General features: G+C 60.6%; 5 protein-coding genes across 5 annotated transcripts; 3 read left to right on the top strand and 2 right to left on the bottom strand.

Annotated features, from left to right (window-relative positions):
• Positions 1 to 1,035: 1,035 nt before the first annotated feature.
• Positions 1,036 to 3,887, top strand: EHS24_003728 (uncharacterized protein; the record flags this gene model as incomplete). Its single annotated transcript, XM_028619377.1, has 11 exons — positions 1,036 to 1,090; positions 1,143 to 1,150; positions 1,199 to 1,326; positions 1,375 to 2,168; positions 2,213 to 2,278; positions 2,321 to 2,381; positions 2,425 to 2,568; positions 2,613 to 2,984; positions 3,023 to 3,201; positions 3,260 to 3,651; positions 3,819 to 3,887. 11 exons carry the CDS (start codon positions 1,036 to 1,038, stop codon positions 3,885 to 3,887), a joined length of 2,268 nt encoding a protein of 755 aa, XP_028472246.1.
• Positions 3,888 to 4,221: 334 nt separating this feature from the next.
• On the top strand, positions 4,222 to 4,917 carry EHS24_003727 (uncharacterized protein; the record flags this gene model as incomplete). The annotated part of the gene is made up of 2 exons (XM_028619376.1): positions 4,222 to 4,268; positions 4,413 to 4,917. 2 exons carry the CDS (start codon positions 4,222 to 4,224, stop codon positions 4,915 to 4,917), a joined length of 552 nt encoding a protein of 183 aa, XP_028472245.1.
• Positions 4,918 to 5,548: 631 nt separating this feature from the next.
• On the bottom strand, positions 5,549 to 7,356 carry EHS24_003726 (uncharacterized protein; the record flags this gene model as incomplete). The annotated part of the gene is made up of 4 exons (XM_028619375.1): positions 5,549 to 5,597; positions 5,708 to 6,030; positions 6,072 to 6,946; positions 7,008 to 7,356. The coding sequence occupies 4 exons, from the start codon at positions 7,354 to 7,356 to the stop codon at positions 5,549 to 5,551; spliced, it is 1,596 nt and encodes a 531-aa protein (XP_028472244.1).
• Positions 7,357 to 10,690: 3,334 nt separating this feature from the next.
• Positions 10,691 to 12,871, bottom strand: EHS24_003725 (uncharacterized protein; the record flags this gene model as incomplete). Its single annotated transcript, XM_028619374.1, has 1 exon — positions 10,691 to 12,871. One exon carries the CDS (start codon positions 12,869 to 12,871, stop codon positions 10,691 to 10,693), a length of 2,181 nt encoding a protein of 726 aa, XP_028472243.1.
• A 1,757-nt stretch (positions 12,872 to 14,628) lies between these two features.
• On the top strand, positions 14,629 to 17,075 carry EHS24_003724 (uncharacterized protein; the record flags this gene model as incomplete). The annotated part of the gene is made up of 13 exons (XM_028619373.1): positions 14,629 to 14,704; positions 14,747 to 14,754; positions 14,820 to 14,835; positions 14,877 to 14,962; positions 15,106 to 15,685; positions 15,736 to 15,854; positions 15,900 to 16,051; positions 16,099 to 16,196; positions 16,249 to 16,423; positions 16,467 to 16,581; positions 16,624 to 16,789; positions 16,829 to 16,927; positions 16,987 to 17,075. 13 exons carry the CDS (start codon positions 14,629 to 14,631, stop codon positions 17,073 to 17,075), a joined length of 1,779 nt encoding a protein of 592 aa, XP_028472242.1.
• Positions 17,076 to 17,250: the final 175 nt, after the last annotated feature.

The raw sequence follows: 17,250 nt of genomic DNA, 5'->3' as shown, positions 1-17,250 counted from the left end.
CACCCCGCAAACTGGGATACCACGACTTCCCTTGGCGTCCTTTATACACGACTAGATGGCATGCACGACACATTTGTTTTGGATCGCTGTCCGCCGGCACACAATAACCATAACTTACCCTTCTTCGCCGCAGCTGCCGACCTCAATCTCCCATGTCGCGTATGCCTACACCCTGTCCTCCTGTGTAGATCGTCACACAGAGCATTCCCTCAAAGGTTCCTGCGGGGTCCTCTGACTGCGCATAACAGACAATCGAGGCATGCCCTCGCCCATCGCCGGCAATAGACCAGGCAGACGTATGCTTTCTCCGTCGCAGTCGGTTCAGTTCTGCCATCTGTGTGCGACGGGAGGGTGTTACAATAGCGGACCATACACATGCCGCGAGTGCCTTTTGGGCAGAGCTGAACGAGACCCGAAGGCGTGCCGGCGTCGACGGCGAGGTCCGGGCTGAGATGTGCTCGGCCACTGGGGACACGCCACTGCTAGGTGGTTGTGGCTGTGATGGCTGTGGTACATGGGGAGAGGTATTGTCTAGTTGAGATCGTTGGGCCTGCTTCCTCTAGCTGCCTGGTCAACAAGAGCGATATCCAGAGCCATGGGGTCGGCGCTAGGCCGAGATTTCGACGATGTCAACAAGGTAACCGGAGGCGCCCCGGTCGCCTACGCAAGTGCAAGCATATGGCGGCGGCAAAGTTGTCGCTGATTCGCGTGCGTGCGGCGATAAGGAAGCATACAATAAGCAGTAAATGCATGCATGCGCGCAAGGCTGGGACATGAAGGAGGACATCCCACATCTCGGCATTCAGCATCGGACGTGGGGTGTGGCTCCGGTGCCACAAGACCGCAGCCGGGGACGACTGCGGAGACCGGTCCGGCCCGCGTGACGCCGTAGAGGAGAGGCTCACCAACACCGGCGAGCATCCATCTCGTCCGTCTCCTCGTCACTCTCATTCCTTATATCCCTCTGACACCAAGGAAGCGCATCCACTTGTGCGCGCGAGATTGTCGGTCACCGTGTCGTTCCAACGACGAAAGATGAGCTTGGAGGGCACGCCCCTGTCCGCCCAGCAGAGCCAGAGCCAGCAGCACAGTACGTCCCTGCGCGCGGTCTTGCGTCCTTGTTTATGCTGACAAGCCAACAGAGGCATGCGTGCGTACACACCAAGCTGCCTACCCCCATCTGACCTCATTCTCGCAGGACTCGTGCTACAGGAGCAAGCTCAAATGCGTGGGGCGCGACAATCCGCCATGCCAGCGATGTGTCACCGGTGGGCTGGAGTGTACTTTTGACGGACGGCGCAAGAGCAAGATCACCCTGGTGGAGAAGTACGTGACCACCCCTCTGGTATAGTGACTGCTGCTGACGGGTGTCAGTCGCCTCTCAGACATGGAGACGCAGATGGAGGCCATGGCGGAACAGCTGGGGCGCGTGCAGTCGCAGCTGAGCGAGCTGCTGGCCGCGGGAGGTCCCCACCGCCGTGGTTCCGAATACAAGGCCGTTTCCACGCCGGGGACAGTAGGCAGCGTCCACTCGTCACACCAGCCGCGCGTCGTCATGTCCCCGCTCGCGGGCGACGATGCGCACTACCATTCCCTGTCGGTGGGTCTTGGACGCAAACGCGAACATGACGACGGAACGAGTCGGGAGCGCGAGCGCGAGCGCGATGGAACCGAGCGACGCGCACAGCCGTCAAGCTACCACGACGCTCCTGTGGAGGAAACAAGCGGCGGCGAGGTGGATGAAGATCCCTTGCTGGAAGCGGCCCGGCTCGCGCCCATGCACAAGATGCGCAACATTGCCGACACGCGGCGCCCAAGTGTCACCTCCCCGGAACGGCCAGTCAAGCGACTCCGAGGCGACGAATATCAAGCCAGTCCAGCGTCTCTGCCCAGTGTCGGTGCTCTGGGAGTAGGGGAGACACCTACCGATCCCGTGACTGCAGGCTTGTGCTCTGCGGCCCGCGGGCACCGACTGCTCATGACGTTTTTCAAGTTTTGTCACAACTCGCTACCCATCTTCGACCCAGAGTGGGACACATGGGACAGTCTGAGGGGCAGGAGCAGTCTGGCCTTGACCACTGTCATGGCCGTAGGAGCCAAGTTTGAAGAGCAGACAAACGAGGTGGTGGAACTGCAACGCAAGCTGCAGGAACGTGCCGAATGGATGGGTGAGTCGAATCTGGCTACGACGGTCCGGTGCTGACTACTTTAGCCAAGGAGACTTTGTTTGCGCCGCCTGCACCCAAAGAGATGGACCTCGAAGCGATCCAGGCCATGGGTGCGTATCACATCTGAACGGGATGGCTCTAACGTTATGTAGTCGTGCTGAGCGCGTACGGAGACACCGAGTGGCGACCTGGCGGACATGCGTTCCGCATGGCGTGAGTGTTTAGGTCTGGGATGTGTCGCTGATCGCTACTGCAGAATGGAGAGGTGCCTCTACCGCTGCCTCCCTCACCTGGTACAGACCGGCATGGGCGCGCACAAGAGCGCCGACGAACTCGAGGCGGAGCGTGAAGTGGTCGTTGGCGCGCGCGTCTGGCTCGCAGTGTGCAAGTTTGAGTTTGAGTGAGTTGGATCCCATTGGGACCCTTTGCTGACATTTCTCCAAGGATGGCCTTCAACCACGGCCGCCCCATCCTCATTGGTGACGAGACCAGTATCCCTCTCGGGCGACAGCTCCTCGAGCACCCACTGAGCACCAAGCTCGATGGACGCCTCGTCGCTGCCTGCGAGTTGCTGGCCGGTCGCCACAGAGCCCATTTGGTGTTTGGTCCGCCGCCCCATAGCAGTATGGCGCGCTCCATTGCCGAGGTCGGCAAGGACAACGAGTTCTTTGAGCGATGGTTTGAGCGGTGGATGGCGCATTACGGTGAGTACCGACCTGGGAGGGTTCCCTTTGCTCATCCTGTCTCAGACCACCTGAACCTTCCCGAGGGCCATTTCCTGCGCGACATTCTCATCACGGGCAAAAACCACGCCATGTGAGTTGCTGCTCGCCTTCGTTGAAACTCACACCCAGCCTGATCACCAACGCGAGACTGCTGTACGGCGTAACGTCTCCCCGCGACGTCGAGGCTCTCATCCCGGAGCGCCGTGAGGCGCTGAGCAAGTGTGTTCAATCGGCAAGCATCCTCATCCACATGGCCGTTGCGAGTGAGGGCTACAAGGACCATTTCTTGGCTGCCAACAGCAACACCCGTGAGTCAAAAAAACTACCAGCTGATGCTTCGATTACCGACCCAGCTGACCGTTGCAGACGTGGCCATGGTCTTTGCCGCGCGCTTGCTCATCCGCTTTGCGACCCTCGCGCCCGAGTCTGTCGACCTCCGCCGCTCCGGTCGCGAGATTGAGGAACTGGCAGCCATGCTGAAGCGCGGCACATTCCACGAGCTGGCCGACCAGATCCAAGCTGTCCTCACTCGCGCTCGCAACAAGCGCGTGTTGCCGCCCAGGAGCCTTGCCGCGTCGCCCAGGCGGGGCGTGGCCGAGCTTCATCCAGACCTCGGCCAGCAGCACGGACACCACATCGATGTGACAGACGCGTCCAGTGCTGCTGCTCCTCCTTTGGGATCGACGGGCTTTGACCTGTTGTCCGATTTCCAGTTTGCCGACGAGCTGTTCAACGGCGCGGCGCTAAGCGACGGTGATGTGAGTGCGGCAGAAGCGAGCAAGTGGTGGCGGGATCTCTGTGCGGTGAGGAGAGGAGATCTGGCAGGTGGTGGTGGCCCGTTGTTGGCACCACCTTTGCCTCGCCGTGGCGTCGCATTTTGTTGTTCGGGTTACCCGGAGTTGTGAGGCTGACAAACCCGATACAGGCCATGAACCTCTTGCAGTGGTTCCGCGAGGACTGGCGGGAGGATGCGGCGTACCCAGAGTGGTCATAGGGGTCTGCATGCATTCGCTCGAGTTGTATATAGCGTCTCCCTCGGTCGCATCGGTTGGGTGCCACCTGGTTGACCCATCCTCCTAGTGGCCTCGTTCGTGTGCACGCCTATTATTTTGTGCACGCCTTGACGCTTTATTTACACACCCAAAGCACAGACCTCCACCTCCACCTGTCCACCTGATGGCGGCGGCGGCGGCGATGATGACGGGGAGCGGCGGGGCTGCCTGCACATTGGAGTGACGCGTCCGTGTGTCTGATCTCGTCGTCTCTTTCTCTCCCTCCCTGTCTTCACCTCCATCACCATCCTCCTCTACGAGCAACGAATACACACCATGGCCACCGCCGTCTGGGATCCCACAGTCACCACCCGTCGTAGCATGTAAGTCGTCGCAGCCCCCCCACTCGCCACCCGAGCCCACGTTCGTGATAGCGCAACTGGCGTCTTGCGCCCCTTGGCCCTCTTCGTCCACCTCCTCCTTTCATCCAGCTATGATATCCATAGTGTCTAGCTGACAGCATGCAGCGCTCCAAAGGGTGCCGAGTGCGCGCGCTGTGCCCACGCCGGCGTCGTATGCACCGCCCCGCCCTTCCGCGCCTGGTCGCCGCGTCACGTCTTCGCCGCCCCCTGTGACGGCTGCATGGCCGTCGGCGGCGAGCGCATGTGCTCTAGTGCGGGCGTGTGGAGCGTCGTGGGCGATGCCGAGGAGGAGAAGGAGAACGAACAGGAGCAGGAGCAGGCCAACAGCCAGAGCAAGGCTTCCGAGAACGGCTCCAAGCCCGCCGCCGCCGCCAAGGCTACCGAGGCCAGCTCGTCCAGCTCTTCCAGCTCTGCACCCAAGGCCAAGAAGACCATCACCTTCCTCGCAAAGGTCGACATGGACCGCCTGGGCGACACCCTCAACCGCAGCAGCCGCGACGTCAAGGCCGGTAAAGTCAAGTTTGAGGATGTGCTCGACCGCGCCATCGCCGCGTGTCGCCTCGTCGCGGGCGGCGAGGAGGAGTATTACGACCGCGATCACTGGTACTAGAGGGAACCGTTTTCCCCCCGCTTCTGCAAGAGCGGGGCATCTCGCCATTCCTCGCGCCAGCCTCCCGCCGTGCTCTCCTTTCGTCACACCGTTTCGCGTCTCCTCGCCACCATGACCCACAAACCCAAACTCACCAAATACCGCCATACATTGTCCCAATGGTCACGACCACAACAAGGTCCCTTTTCCCCCGGCCCACCCAAACGCATCCAAACGCAACAAAACAACACACCTTCTGCCATCCATCGAAACCAACCAACCAACGCAACCCTGTAGAGACACCAGACATCACGAACCCCCTCATGCCATGTATTCTGTCACTCGACGCTCGGCGACTGGTTGTGTGTTTTGTTGTGTACAACTGCTGACATGTCGCTTCCTACCATACAAACGAGAACACACACTACTCACAAGCAAAGCTACTTTGCGCTAAAACTACCACACCACCGCTCTCTGATCTCTTCAAAAGGAGTAAGAACAAAAACCCGAAAAACCCCCATCGACCTGACACCTCCCGACAGACCACACAGTGGCTGCGAGGTCGTCTCTGCCATCATTACCCGTGCCCCGTCAACCGCCTCGCCTTCCCCCTCCCTCTCGCCGCGTTCCAGCCCTCCTCCTCCTGTCACTGTCACATGTCACCGTTGCGCGGGAGGACTTCGGAGAGGAGCATGTTGGCCCTGGAGACAGTGTCAGCGATTTGACACGTTTAAATCTCCAGCTTTTAGTGGCCAGCATGGGGTTTCCACGCTATGGCTCTTCTTTCAGGTCCCACCCCAGCGACACGTACCAGTACCGCCCGTCGTCTGCCTCGTTCTGCGCCACATACTCTGGCACGTGCATGAACTCTTCGAGGCCGAGCTCGGCGAAGAAGTCGACCTCGACGCCGCCCTCTTGGCCGTGCGACGAGCCGTTGAGCAGGTCGGCTCCGGGGCCCGGAGATCCGGCACGCGATTCGACCGACAGCGCCGACAGGACGCGGCGGATAAAGCGCGCGACGTACGCCGGCGCCGTCTTGGAGTCTTCGTTGGTGACGGACGCGTGGGCGAGGAGGATGCGGTGCAGCATGGTGAGGATGTACGACTTTTGGGAGCGGTCCGAGAAGCGGAACAGCTGCGCGGGTTAGTCAACGAGTCCCCAACCGTCGCACCCACCTTGCGCATAAAGACGACGAGCGACGAGGTCATGCAGCTTGCGGAATCCTGCATGATCACGAGCATGCCGTTGCTGGCGAGAATGTCGACCTCGTCAGCGACGCGGGCGACAATGTGGAGGCAGCTGTCGAGGCGCAGCTGGTCGTGCGGCGCCATGTCGAGGTGGAACCGCTTCATGATGAACATAAAGTCCAGGATGGACCACAGCAGGACGTGCTCGACGTCGGTGTCAAAGCACGGCGGGGGCGCCTCCTTGTTGAACCACTTGTGGATCAGCGCGTCGCACTGTGTCATGAGCGTCTCGATCGCCAGTTCGAGGTACGCCGGGTCGGAGCACTTGGACTCGCACACCTCTCCCCAGTGGTCCTTGAGCTTGCACAGCTGGATCGAGGCAGAAATGTGCATGTCGACACTGGGGCCGAGGTGCAGGTGCTGCCGTGACCACACCTCCGGGTCGGCATGGTCCGTGAGGCGGATCACTGTCGGCAAGCCATGGACGTACGACTGGCCGCGGTCAAACGAAAACAGGCAAAACCATGTCCGCTCAGCGTTGAGGATCTCGCGCGCCTCCATCTCGTCGTCGGGCAGCGGCTCGGTGCGCGGAATGTGCCAGAACAGGCTGTATCCGAGACGAATCGCCATGCCGACCTTCATCCAGCCACTCGTGTCCTCGGGGTCCTTCCAGTATGTCAGGACCATGAGGGACTGGACGACGCCAATGTCCGTCGACCCGGCCTGCAGCGCACGGTCGAGCACGGTGCGCGCGTGGCTCAGAAGCGTCGGGTGCAGGTCGTGCCGGAAGAAGCGGGAACTCGACGCGAGGACAGTGGAGAAGAGGACGCTCGAGGTGCGACGGAGGTAGTGCATTGTGTGAACTGGAGTAAAAAAAAAAGGTGCTGTCAGCGCGGGATCCTCCGAGGAGCCTGTGTAACTCACGTTGGGCATCCAGGACAGCGACGAGCGGGTTGAGACGCTGGTGGAAGAGCTGTACCAACGAGTTTGCCTCGACCTCGCTCAGCGCGCGGAGCGACACTGGGTCGTCGCTCTCGTTGACGCGGTCGATCTCGGGGTCCAACGACGGTGCGCGGCGACGTGGTCGTGCGGGGGCGTTGGAGAACCACGGGGCCTTTGGCGCACACACCTGCATGTCCTTGTCGGTCGGGTCGAGGTACTCGGCCATGTTGAGCGTGTGGTTGGAGCCGCGCTGCGACGGGTACGTCTGGGACGTGGGCGACACCGTCGCGTTGAGCGACGAGCCCGTCGAGATGCCAGAGTTGTTGGCCATGGTGTGCGGGTGCGGCAGCGAGTGCGGCGACACCTGCTGCTGTGGTGGCGGAGGCGCGGCCGGCGGGTACCCACCCAGCGAGAAGGGGAAGCCGATGGACCCATCGACGGACATCTTGGGCGGCGACGTGTGCATGCCCGGGTGAGCAGGGGCGTGTTGCGGGTTCATGTCAAATGTGACGACGCTCGACTCGGACTGCTGCTGCTGCTGCTGCTGCTGTTGCTGCGCCTGCTGCTGTTGCTGTTGCTGGGCGAGCTCGTGTCGGCTGTACATCCGAGTCAGCCCAGGTGTGCGGTCACCGGTGGCAACATCCACTACGTACCGCGAGTTGGGTGGCCTTCCCTTGCGTTTGATGACAGGTGGGTCGTTGCACACAAGACCATACCGGTCTGCGAGGGTTGTTAGCACAAAAGAGTTGCCCGAGAGCACGAGGCGCGCGCAGGCACAGCCACTGCAAAAGCAACCAGGCTCCCTTTCAACTCACTGCAACGTGCGCAGGGGGTGTTGGGCTCTGGGGGACGGATGCACCGGACCTATGGGACGACAGTCAGCAGCGGCCTCGGCGCGGGCTGGGGATGAGGATGCCGGCGACGAGGGTTATTGGAGGGGCTGCACTCACCTTGATAGCACGGCATGTCTTGCAGCTGGGGAGGGGAGCAAAGAGGTAAGCCGAGCGCCGAGAACAAGAACGACCCGAGAGGAGTACCCTGGGGTGATTCATCATGGTCCACTTACGCAAGTTTTGAGCGGGGGGGAGCCTTTGCCACCTCTGCTGCATTGGCAGAGACGTCTGGGGGCTGGGATTGTGGATGTTGTTGTTGTTGTTGTGACATTGGGGCCACTAGTGTGGGGTTGTGGAGAGGTAGTGGATGATGAGACAGCAAAAGTGTGGAGTCCCAACAGATTGACTCTGGACAGCGAGCGAGAGGGTTCTTGGAAAGAGCAGTTGGTTGCGAGCGCGTTCTAGGCAGCGGGACGGGCGAGAACTGGGCGGCGGAGACCGCTGTGAGCGCGTGAGAGGGGGGGAGGCAGAAGGGAATCGAGGCGCGTGTCCTGTGCGTTTGCTCGCTGGGTGATGTGGTGGGGAGAAGGGGCGACAAGAATGTCGGTGCGGCAGATGGACGGCGGAATGGGCAATGCGGGGGGACACAAGGGATCTCTGTGGTGGCGTGAGAGAGGTGGGGGGGGGGGGGGGGGTGTGGTGCCTGCTGACGGCCTGGCCGGGTGCGCAGCGTAGCCGGACGAGGGAGGAGAGGGTCTCTCAATGTCCCGAAGAAGCGGCCCTTTTCACAACACCACATTGGTCTCTGCAGTGCCATGCATGCAGCACAAAGCATCGTTTCGCGGCAACGGCAAGCACATGCACATCGGCAACAGCTACGACTGCCACAATCCACAGCGGCAGGAAAAGTGGGGGGATCGCTCACGATCGCCCAACGCTGCAAACAGGCCGCGGATCATGACTGGCAGAGGCCATCACAACAGGACCCGAAAGGACCTGTGCACGGCCCGTTTTTCTTTGTTGGCAGGTGGGTGGCCGTGGCCCGTCCCACCTTTTTTGCACAATCTCGGCACTCTTCTCTTTGCTCTCCGGGGCTCCTGTCAGCCTGGTGGCAGGGAATGTGCATGGCCCCTGTCTGGAACCCCCCCAGGTGTCAGATCCTCTTCTGCATGTTCCTGTACCCCCCCGGACAGGCTTCTGTGTCTCTTAGTTCCTTCTCACATCTTCACACAAGAGTCAACTGACACGACGAGCAGCTCCACACACCCACCAATCTCCCACCCACACACCCACTCCAGCCAGTGTGGCGTCCAGCCGCACATTGAGGCCGCCCGCAGCAAGCTCCGCATTCCCCACTCCGCTCGTTGCTCGCGGCTCACCCACTCGATTCTGACGCTGCACAGGGGCAGAGGCACTTGAATAGGTGTGCATACCTTGTCCACTGGCCCACTGGCTACTGGCTACTGGTTCATTGTGCTTTGTGGTGGTGGTTCCTGGGTAAACCATGTGTCTGCAGGTCTGGACAGGCGCGGTCAGCTGTGCGACAACTTGTGGTGGTCTGTCAGGCATGTGTCTGTCTACATCCGGCCTCCCTCATAAATCCCTCTCTGCAGGGTGTCGTTCGGGGCGGCACAGGGCAGCCTTCCGAGTTTCCGAGCGAGCGTCAAAGACATTATAGAATATGGCCTTGGCAAGTCAGTTGTACAGTTAGACGCGCCGCGCGCCGGAGGCTGACCACCGGCTCCTTGTCAACGATCAACGAGCCGGCGCGGGGGGACCTGTTGCCTATCAACGTGCCGAAGAGGTATACAGAAGGGCCCGGCAAGTTTTCGTCGCCCTGTCTCTTTTTGCCTCAAAAGCAACGCAGAGATGGCCCATGCACGCGCGTCCTGTTGTTCCAACTCCAAACACGCGCGTCCAGACGTGCCTGCAACTTTACATGCTTTCTGTCTCGTGTAAAACCTCGTCTCGTCGACATGGCCACACCCCCCCTTCACACACCCACACACCACGCTCCAAAACGGGTCGTAGGCTTTGTGATCTCCAGAGCCTCCGAATTCCGAAAATAAGCGCAACCGCGCGTTCGCCCACCTCGAACCTCCACACATCTCGTCCGGCGGCAAGGGCCGCTTAGTGCCCCGCACCCGCGGCCAGTGGCGGAGGAGGGAGGTGGGAGGGAGAACGACCAAACGGACGCGTCGACCGACAGCAAGCAAGCAGGCAGCCTCGCTCGATCGCTCATGAGTGGATATGGATATTGAGGGAGCTAGAGGTTCAAGGTGGGCAAAAAGTGGACACGTAGGGTGTGCTCGCTGCCGAACAGCACAGAGTTTTTCTGTGTCACTCGACGGCCCGCGGCTGGTCACCCTAATCGTTCGTCCGCCTGCGTCTCCGCAGGAGTTGGTCCACACCGACTGTTTCGACTGTTTCCATTGTTTCGGCTGTTGTTCGTTGTGGACGCGCGAGTGCGGTCCGGGGGTACAACGGGTGGTGGGGGCAGGAACGACCAGACGACGTGTACGGCAAAAGCGAGCACGACGGCAAGGACTTGTTCATTGTGTTCCCCGGGGCAGGCGGACGAGGCTGTCAGCGAGGACGTGTCAGTGTTCCAGGACAATACAAGGGGATACGAGGGCTGTTGCAAAGAGCAGCCTGGGACGGCTCGCCTGGCTTGCTTTGCAGCCACGACGGCAAGGTCACTGACATGTGCCACTCATTGCTAACAGACTCCCCTTCATTCCCGCACCATTGCCATACTCGATTGACACACTGCATTTCGCACAAAACCCCCTCGTACAACCCTACACACTACAGAGACCCAACGAACCCAACCTAAACCAGCGTAAAGCTGCTACTGACACCCTCAAACGCCTTGATCGAGCCCGTGATGGGCGTCTTCGAATCGCCGTAATAGTGCAGGCGGTACGTGCCCGCCGGCGCGCCGTCCCCGGCCGTCTCCCACGCCAGCGACACCGTACTCGATCCCAGCAGGCCGTCAACCCGCGTCCACGTGTACGTGAGGAACCAGTCTGCGTCGGAGCGCACCTGCGTCCATTGGCCGTTGACGAGCTGGTCGACCGCGGCAAACGTTCCCCCCAAGCGCAGGTTGTTGCGCGGGTTGGCGCCCTGGAAGACGGCCTTGACGGTCGCGCCGCGCGCGTACGACCCCGCAGGCTGGGTGAGGACTTGCCCAAAACTCTTGCCCAGGGCCGGGTTGTCGTACACCACCCCAGCGATAAAGGACAGCGAGACGCCGCGGTTATCGGGTGGCAGAAGAGTCTGCGACGGCGACCCAGTGTTCCCGGCCGCCAGGTAGTTGATGTTGCTGACGGTGAGGTTCATGTATGCCGGTCCTGTCCATTTACCGTACATGGTCGAGGCGCCCTCGTAGCGCTGAACCTCGTATTCCTCGGGGGTGACAATGTAGCCCGAGTACGAGTTTGCCGGGCCGCCGAGGACGACAATGGGCTCGACGCCGGTACCGGTCACGCCGGACGTCTTGGCCGCGTCGTGCACGGCTGCCTTCCACCGCCGTCCCGTCATGGTCGTCGCCTCGCCCGGCGACACGATCATGACCAGCTGGCCGACGCGCAGGAGCTGCACGTCGACAATGTTCGGGATCCACGGGTACGGCGCCATCATCTCGCCGACGTCGAGAAGGATCGGCTTGGCTCCCTGGCACGCGACCTGCTGGGCGCTGGGCGTCTGGATGACGTTGGAGACGGCCTGCCAGAACACATTGTTCTGGGCATTGGGCAGGCCCGCGTCGCCTTGCTTAAAGTCGCTCACACCGGGACCGTCCGATGTCCCCGCTGCAAACGAGTATCCCAGCGCCGCAGGGCAAGTCTGCACGGCTGTGCCGTTGGGCAGCTGGAACTGGAAGTAGCGCATGTCGTTGAAGAAGTGGAACGAGTTGACCGACGTTCCCACCAAGGGGGTCCCGTTTGTGGCCAGACTGTCAAAGATGGATTTGGCAGCGACGTGCTGCCTGCGGCCAATCTCGTAGCAGGACGACAAGCCCTGGTCGCCCTTTTCAAAGAACGGTCCGCGGCCATTGCAGTTGGTGACCGTCCCGTCGGCGCAGGTACTCGCCTCGAGCGAGCACTGCTGGCCCGAGCCGTCGTCGCACCACTGGCCCAGGACGCGCGGCGAAGTGTCTCCGACGTTTGCCTGCGAGTACGCCGCCACAAACCCGGGCGCCGAGTTGGCATCCTGCGCGTACGCCTGCTCCGTCATGGTCGCCGCCACGCCTTTATTGTCGCCCGTCACATACGTGTTGTTGTTGTACGCCGAGGTGCCGTGGACGGGGTACCATGTGAGCATGCCCATGTTCTTGCCGTCGCTGCTGCGCTTGAAGCCCAGGACAGTCATGGTCGTGTCTGTGCTCGAGGCGTAGCTGTCGCGCTCGGCCTGCGGGTTGGCGAGGTACGCCCACTGCGACCGGTTGATGTTGCCGTCCTGCACGGTGCCCGTGCCCACGGTAAGCGTCCCCTTGGTCAAGGACGCCTGTGCATTCTTGACCGACTGGATACACCCGTCCACGATTGCCTGGTACGACTGCTTGTTGAAACCCAGCACCGGGATCTGGTGCAGGAGGTAGTTGTGCCACCCGCCCGGCCCACTGTGGCTGTGTGTGCCAATGACAGCAACGTTCTTCTGTGTGAACCCAGCATAGTCGCCGCCCAGGGCCTTGAGTCCCTCCAGGACGCCGAGGCGCGTCGCCGTGTCGCCCGCCTGCGTGTCGACCACAATGTACAGGAACTTGTCGGCAGGGTTGGCCGCGTCGGCAATGATAAACGAACGCGCGTACAGGCGCTGGCGGAGACCAGTGCCGACCTGGCTGAGGACCGCGTACCCGTGGAACGGAATCTCGACGACGGGGCCCGTAATGTCGGCCTTGCCCACGCCAATGAGGTAGGTGTCGCCCGCGGCGCGGACGCACGAGAGCATGGCCGCCACGACGACGACGACGACGACGGTGGCCAGTGACCGTGATGCTCGAAAGACGCGCATGGTTGTGTGTGGCGGGAAACCCCCTTCTCCCTTCCGAGCGCACGCTATAAGTATGCATGCTACCTGCGTCTCTCGCTGAACACGGATCAAGGACCCGCCAGACTGGCCGCTTCGCTCAAGGCCACGCGTTGGTCGTTCTGTAAACCTGATCGTGATCGCGGGCACTTGAGAGAATTGCGGGGAATGCACTAAAGCTTCGTGCCAGCCCGCATTACGGCAGGCGCACACCGTCCGACGCGTTACTCGTTCTTTTGCGGGGGTGTGCATGTGGAGCCAAACCGGCTTTGCTCTGTATGTATGGACTGTACATACTGGGCCATGCTCATGCCCATGCCATTTTAGCGCCACGAGGTGGTGTCTTCTTCCTTCTGTGCTAGGGTCACCTGGTGCTTGTATTAGTGGTTTGTGGTGGTCACGAGGTTTGAGTGGCGGGGGATGGGTGACTGGCATGACTGGCGAAATCCAACGATCCAGCAGTGGTGCAGTGGTGATCGTGGTGAGCTTCTTTTTGGCGGCGACTGTCTTGGCACGCGCCTTTGGCCTTTGGACTGTTTCTCCGCCACCCGGTGGCACATGCGGCAACGCGCAACGGGAACCGGGTGAACACAACAAGCATCAGGACATGTGGGCCCGCATGCGCGTGTCGGGTGGCTTTCCCCGCCCAGGACCCAGAACCCAGTGAGTCAAGTGATTGAGCCGCACATTGAAACGGACATTGCCGCCTGATCCATTAGTGTGGCCACGAGCAGTCAGCGAGGGTGTGAGGTATATCAACGGCTTAGAGAAGCGGGAGAGGAGACGGGTGGGTGGGGAGAGAGCCAATGGAAGGAGCACGACCATACGTATAGGAGGCAGTAGTCACGTGATTCCAGAATGTTGGTATGCTGACCCATTAAGGCTCACGCCTGCCAACATACCACCAACATACTGGAAGCCAGCGACCAGCGGCGTCTTGGCGGAGAAGATGCGAGGAACCCACAGAAACATTAAGCGTGGTATATCAGGCAGCTGGGTCTGGGGTGGAGCATGGAGGAGGCATGTGACAGTGCATGATCTTCTCTCTCTCGACAACACATTTCAAGAACCAATTGCCCGTTGGCCCTCAGTGGCCAGGGGGTCGTCCCTCGTGAGCAGCAGTGCAGTATGTCTCTCCGCCCAGTCCGTGCGCATCCATGTCTAGTTGCTCACGAGATCCCACTCGTTGTGGATGCACTTTGGGGCCTCCATGGGCGCCGTTTGTTGGTGCCAAACGGCACATGTTGTTTAATTGGTTACAGCAGGACGTAATGGCCCACCCAGGCGGCACGGTAGACACGTCGACACACCCGTCCACCATGTGCGACCCTGCAGCTCAAGCGTTAATTTCGATGTTAGACTAACAAAAGTAGCCGTATAGTTGGCCGCAGTGACCGTCTGTTGGCACACCCATCTTGACCAAACGAGGCAAGTGCTGGATCTGGTCATTGTGGCGACAAAAACGGTGGCAGCAGCCTCTGTCTCAGCCCCCATGCTCGGCCAAGACAGCCCGAACGGCCCGCTTTTGTGTCTCACACTGCTGATATTTGATGCTTGGCACATGGATCCATGTGGCCATGTGGCAGCATGGCTGGCGGAGGGCATCGGGTGCAATTGTCACGTGACCCATTGGCCGCCGGGCGATTCACCCCCAACACCTATCGGGCCGGGGATGCTCCAGACTTGTTCCGTCTCGTTCTGCTCGTTTGTCACACAACAAGCACTCACTCACTGCTGATACAATGTCAGACGACGAGGACACCACGCGGTCACAGAAGCGCCAAAGGAAGGCCAAAGAGCCCATCAAAAGGCAAACACGTGAGTCCTATTCTCGCGGGACATTGCTGACAAGACAGAGAGTTGTGACGGTGCGTCTCACTTCTGCCCCCCCCACCGTCATGTCCACCCCAACAGTACTGACACCCATGGCCAGCCTGCAGGGCACGCAAGTGAGCATGGTGGCGGATGTACAATGTGTGCTGACCCGTAGAATACGATGCGACAGGCCCCCTCCTGCCCCCGACGCGCCTGACCTGGATGCAAGTTGCAGTCAGTGTCTCGCTCTTGATGTTCCTTGTGAGTGGAAACGTGCGACATACAGTCCTCAACTTGTTCAGGCGTCTTCACGCGGACCCCAAGACGGCGAGGCCCACAGAGCCAGTGAGTTGTTTGCCCAATTCGTCGAACTGTATTGTGCTAATCGGTGTTGATACGTGAAGAAGGTGCAGGAGGAACAACGCCGTGAGGCATCGCAGGAGCGCCCAGCTGCTGCGGCCAATGAGCCGAGGAGTGAACATGGATTCCACAGTACGACACCACACCAGCCGTTCCACCACCAGACACCTGTCAACCAGACACCTCTCAATGCCCCCACCCACACCCCGTACTCGGTCCCCTCAGCCCCTTCGCATCCCTCGATCGCGTCCGCGGAAACCGCACCACGCTTCACAACCACCTACCCAGCGTACCCCCATAACCCGGCCAACCCCCTGGACAATACTCTTCCTCGTGGCCTGCTGTACAAGCTCATCGACCTCCACTTTGAGTACATTTACCCTCTCACACCGATCTTGCATCGGCCGTCATTTTTGGCGGACCTCCGCTGCAGGAGAGAGGAGCAACCAGGCGAGGAAGAGTGGACTGCGATGGTGCTGAGCGTCATCGGCGTGACTGTCGCGCAGCTCCCAGCCCCGCTCGTGCCGATGAGTAAGGAAGAGGCTAGGCACCTGGTGCACATGTGCTATTCGCATGTGAAAGGGTGGCAGATGAAGGAAGTGGAGACATTCACCGTCACTCGCGGTGAGTTTGGGCAATCTCTGTACACGTTTCCACACAAAGCTAACCGCCAGGGATCATGCTGTACTTTGTCGTCCTCATCGCTGCCCTCATGGGCCACGAGCTCACCGCAACCTCAATCAGAGGTATACTGACATCCATCATGGGCGCTAAGCGCTTCCATGTCGAGTCTGTAAGTTTCACACGCGTACCACTTGCCTTCCAAGCTCACCGCTAGACCTATACTGCTCTCCCGCCATTCGAGCGCGAGCAATGGAGGCGCTTATTCTGGATCACATACAATGGCGATCGGACCATCACTGTTCTGTATGACCGACCACCAACCTTCGCCGAGGACGAGTGTGCAATGTTGAACTTGCCCGTTGAACTGTGAGTCGGCAGGATTCCAGAGGTCCAACCAACGGCTGAACGACCAGTGACGACGAGTTTATCACTCCCGAGGGCTACGTCGAGCCGCCGCCAGACCACGACCATGTCATCAGCGGGTTTGTCTATACATGCAAAGTCTTTAGATGTGAGTTTCAGAGCCGCTGAAAAGGTTGGTGGCTGCTGACAGCTGCCGACAGTGCTCGGCGAGGTTCTTGAGAAACGCCGCCGTGATCGTCGCAACCCCCCAAGACAAACGGCCTTGGGGTCCCGATTGGTGGAGCTCGACGACCTGAATGCCCAGGTCAACAGTCTGATGGAACATTGTCCGGCATCATTACGTCTGGAGAGTGATGCACCAGAGCACTCCCTACTGTACGTCTGTCTGCAGGACCCGTCTCTCTGTACTGACAGACAGACACGCTCTGGACGGGCTCGGCGGCTCGGATACCGGCAGCGACCTCCCATTCCCGCTCACATCCGGTGTACGCGATGCCTACCTCGTCCAGCAGGCCAACATCTATGTCACCCAGGTGAGCTGTCCGTTGCGTGCGTAGCTCGCTGACATGTCGCAGCAAATGACCCGCATGGTGATCCTTCAGCACCGAGAAGACCTGCATGCCAACTTGCACGGCTTTGGTCCGCAGGCCGTCAGCCACCGTTCAACCCTGCTCGAGGACCGCGAGGAGGTGGTCGGCAGCGTCCTCGCCGTCCTGGAACGTATACCGCTCCATATTGCTGGTGAGCTTCGCCGACGACATCAAAGCTGACAATGGATAGCGGTGAACACGCGCTGGCTCGTTAGCAAGGTTCGGTATGTTGCGTCAACCTTGCTCGACTCGGTGCAGGTCGAGAGGCCGCGGTCGCAAGAGTTCCTCTGTGAGCGTGTTGTGCGGAGTGCGCCATTCCACGAAATGCTAACACGGCTGGTGACGCAGGGGACTATCTGCGGATCTTGGGTCAACTCGAGTCGCTGTACTCACCTGCGACTGCTGAAGCGAGGGTTTCTGAGGGTGGAATGCTGTAGATGCAGACGTAGAATGCATGCGGACAGCTGCAGAGACGACGGACGATGCATCGTGGTTGAGGTGACTGCCCACGGTCTGGCCCAATCCGGGGCCACGCGGTCACCGCGTTTGTTGTCGTCGGCCCGGTCCGCCGGTTGTCCCCCGGATGTATCTGTCTGGAGGGTCACAACTCGG

This window comes from Apiotrichum porosum, assembly GCF_003942205.1.
Source record: "Apiotrichum porosum strain DSM 27194 chromosome Unknown scaffold_18, whole genome shotgun sequence".
Taxonomy (NCBI): domain Eukaryota; kingdom Fungi; phylum Basidiomycota; class Tremellomycetes; order Trichosporonales; family Trichosporonaceae; genus Apiotrichum; species Apiotrichum porosum.
The sequence above is the reverse complement of the archived record's forward strand: the minus strand, read 5'-3'. Positions and strand labels throughout refer to the sequence as shown.